Source organism: Panicum virgatum, chromosome 8K (assembly GCF_016808335.1).
Source record: "Panicum virgatum strain AP13 chromosome 8K, P.virgatum_v5, whole genome shotgun sequence".
NCBI lineage: Eukaryota > Viridiplantae > Streptophyta > Magnoliopsida > Poales > Poaceae > Panicum > Panicum virgatum.
In genome coordinates, this window is record NC_053143.1 from 3,802,970 (window position 1) to 3,806,703 (window position 3,734).

The window sequence follows — 3,734 nt, forward strand, 5'->3', positions numbered from 1 at the left end:
AGTTTGGGGAGATAAAAAGGATATCATCTTACCCTATTTTAACTTGCTAAATATGAAAAAATGTGGCCCATAAATTCCAAACCAAACTTTCCTTCCTCCCGTGATTCTTCGACGCCGCCGTCTCACGGTCGCCCCTCTTCCTGGCCTCCAGCTCGATCATCGGCCAAGTAGCTCAAATTCGTTCTTGTCTGAACTATGACGACGAACCAGCTTCGATTAATTGTATCCATCCAGATTCTGTACTACAACGGCGCCAAGAACTTCTGGGTCCATGGCACCGGGCCCCTAGCTAGGCTGCCTGCCCCAGAAGCTCGTCGCGCCCAGGCCCGACGACGGTGACCTCGACTACAGCGGCTGCCTCAAGACCCTCAACGACGGCGCCTACGAGTTCAACACCCAGCACTGCGGCTAAGGCGGGCCGCCCTACAACTACAACGTGAACGTGAGCTGCCTCGACCGGAAGCTGCGGACGCAGAGTGCCTGTGCCATCGACGCGCTCTCTGGGAAGCTGGACCTTAACCTCCGGTACTGCGTGCTGCTCGTGAGGACCAACAGCATGCTGTCCGAGTCCTCCGGCCCGTCGCCGCCGGCGCACGCGGATGTCCGACATGTTTGGGGATTGCTCACCGCACCAGCCACGCGGTGATGGGGCCGTCACGGTCATTGTTCATTAGCTGATGCGATCAAAGCTTTCACGGACGAGGTGGCACTAAACAAACGGAACGGCTCTCATTATAATTCGCCGCCCGCCGTCGTGTGCGCTTGGACCGAAACCTTAGGCGATTACGGGCCTGGCCCAACCCAATCTTTTTTTTTCGGAGAGGGCCCAACCCAATCTAGGCTGTTCGGGCACCAAGCGCACACACACACACAGTTGGTGGAGTCGCTTTCACTGATCCGATTGGGCATTGCATTTCATGGGCTAGATCGTCATGATCATACCCGGATTTTGGTGAAGGACAGACAGCTCATCACAAACTTGGCGAAATATCTCGCTTGCTACTCCAGGAAAGTCAGTGAAGAATAAGTTCCCCTGATGATGTTGCTAGTTTATCACGAACAGTCCATCGATTTAATCTTGAAGAACACCACGGCTCGTTGATATTAGCATGAAAATGCCTACATGAAAGACCTTGGTGTCTGTAGATGATTCGCAGATTCCAAATTCACGTGCGTCCGTCTAATAAGTACTAACGAATTTAAAAAGGAGGAACTGTACAGTATATTAGCTTAGGACAACTGAATTATTGGCGATAGCTTGATCTCGATTTGTCGAAACCATTCTATGATCTCCTCTGCTCGTAACTACTCTGTCTCGCCGAGGCTGCAAGAACTGTGCCGATTGATCTCGAGGAATTCCCATACAGAGAACATGTCTATAGCTCTTTAATCTCTGTTTTTTTTTTTTGGAACACTTGTTGGTTCTCTTTACCTGTACGTATCCCAAATGTGAGCGGCAATGACCTTGTTTGGATTGTGCTAGATCCTAGCGCACATGTTTTTCGAGAAAAAAAAATCTCGCATGCATGGAGTACTAAATGAAGTCTATTTGCAAAACCTCTTTAGGGATGAGTGTAACTTTTCGCGACGAATCTAATGACGGTAATTAATCGATGATCGGCTACAGTGATGCTACAGTAACTATTCTCTAATCACGCGGTCAAATGCCTCATTAGATTCTTCAGAGTTCCTAGCACAGGGGTTCTGAAGTTGATTTTGTAAACTGACTTTGTTTGACACTCTAAAATATTGGTCAAAATCCATTCTAGAATTTTTCTAGAATGCACCAAACAGGGCCGATATGTACCTGACATAAGCTGCAGTGGCTTGCAGCAGAGTTTCCTGTTTTCAGCCATAGCATAGCATGCATGGCTTTCCTGACCATTAACAAAGATCAACACATAGCCAAAGCTAGTTTTGCTCCTAATGACTACGAGGACACAGAGTATGGCGCCATAAAATACTAAAAATAGAGACGTGCTTGATTTCCAGGACCATCTTTACCTCTTCTTTTACTTCAAAAAAAATCTTTACCTCTTCTTTACAAGCATGCATGCTTGCATGCATGTGAGCAGCAAGAAAAGATGAAGAGAATCCCTATCTCAAAACTCGTTCCATATCTATATCAACACTACCTCTATATATTTACATGTATATATATATATATATATATATATATATATATGCTATCTACCATATGTTTTTCTTGCGCTTATTCCAAAACGTACCCTGTAACTTTTGTAAGCAGGATCGATGATCTTGCAACCTTTCTTTTCTGCAACTTTTGATATCTATCTGAACAATCCCCAGGCTGCTATAGATCACTGCCCTCCGGTATGCTCTCCAGCGCAGGGCGCCACCCTCCGCACCACTCCTCCTGCTGCTGTTCACGATCGATTGCCTCTTTGCGAATGAGGGACACCATGTCGTCCAGCGACATGCCCTCCTTGTCGAGCATCTTCTTCAGCTCCTGCTTGCTGATCACCAGCTTCACCCTGACGGCGCCTGCAGGGTCGACGGCAGCCGCCGGCGCCTTCACCGGGAGCACGCCGGGATCGGTGAGGGCGTCCTGGACCTTGAAGCTGCCGGGGGACGGCATCTTGAGGACCTCGCTGCCGTCGACGCTCATGATCTTGATCTCCTTCCTGTCCTGAATCACCAGGCAATTTCCCATGACGATGACTGATCACTAGACGATAGATAGCTGCAAATTTTAGGAGCGAGATGAATTGTGGTGAGCTCTTGAGGCACACTGTGGAATTGGAAGATCTGTGCAAGTGAGGAGGGGGCTGGAGGCACAAGTAGATTGTTGTATTTAAAGGAAGTGCTTTGTGAATTTTGCCACACGATGAAGAGCGTATTTCACGAATGCCACTGGCCGACCAATGGAAGTTGCTTCATGTATGCAAAAGCTTATTGGCTATAATGACTAGCCCACTCACACAGCTAGAAAAATAGCTTATTAGTACCGGTCATGGGGATGGCTTTGTACCGGTTGTTTTCAACCGGTACTGGCCGGCCGGTACTAAATGGATTGGATGATCCATTTAGTACCGGTCGCACCAATCGGTACTAAAGACAGACAATAAAGACGAAAAAATGCATGCAATTTTGAGGAATTGAACCCACAACTTCAGTCTTCACGCGGAGCTTCCTTTACCATCCCACATATGCATCACATGTGACTATGTGCGAGATGCTTTCCTTTTGAAGTATCCGTGGAGGCCTATTTAGTATCGGGCAAAAACCACCGACCGGTATTAAATGTCGCATTTTAGTACCGGCCGGTGCCTTGCCCCGGTACTAAATGGCCGCGCCATTTTAGTACCGTACCAAAACACCGGCCGGTACTAAAATGCGACATTTAGTACCGGCCGGTGTCTTGACCCGGTTCTAAAATGGCTCCGGGGGCTTCCAAATTTGAGCCCGGTACTAATATTGCCCCGTGCCAACGTTTGTACCGGACTAAAACATGCCCGGTACTAATGGCCATGGACGAATGAGACTTTTTCTAGTAGTGTCAGTAGAAACGAGGGAGCCAACCTGCCCTTTTGTTCCTTTGGCTTTTTGTTCTTGACTTGCTTTGACATGCTTTGTGTCAGGCTGATCAAGTTTGTGGCGTGTGTGCGCATTCACTAGGGTAATACAATTCACACATAGTTATCTTTTATGGACACTGACAGAAAATACACGTACAGACCATAATTGGTAGGGCCATTTGCAAAACTGCTCTT

General features: G+C 47.6%; 1 protein-coding gene across 1 annotated transcript; it reads right to left on the bottom strand.

Annotated features, from left to right (window-relative positions):
* Nucleotides 1-1,981: 1,981 nt before the first annotated feature.
* On the bottom strand, nucleotides 1,982-2,923 carry LOC120643594. The gene has a single exon (XM_039919990.1). The coding sequence runs from the start codon at nucleotides 2,672-2,674 to the stop codon at nucleotides 2,315-2,317; it is 360 nt and encodes a 119-aa protein (XP_039775924.1). The 5' UTR covers nucleotides 2,675-2,923; the 3' UTR covers nucleotides 1,982-2,314.
* Nucleotides 2,924-3,734: the final 811 nt, after the last annotated feature.

Coding starts and splice junctions, on each gene's coding strand:
- LOC120643594 (XM_039919990.1), bottom strand. CDS start 2,674: ATGGGAAATTGCCTGGTGATTCAGGACAGGAAGGAGATCAAGATCATG.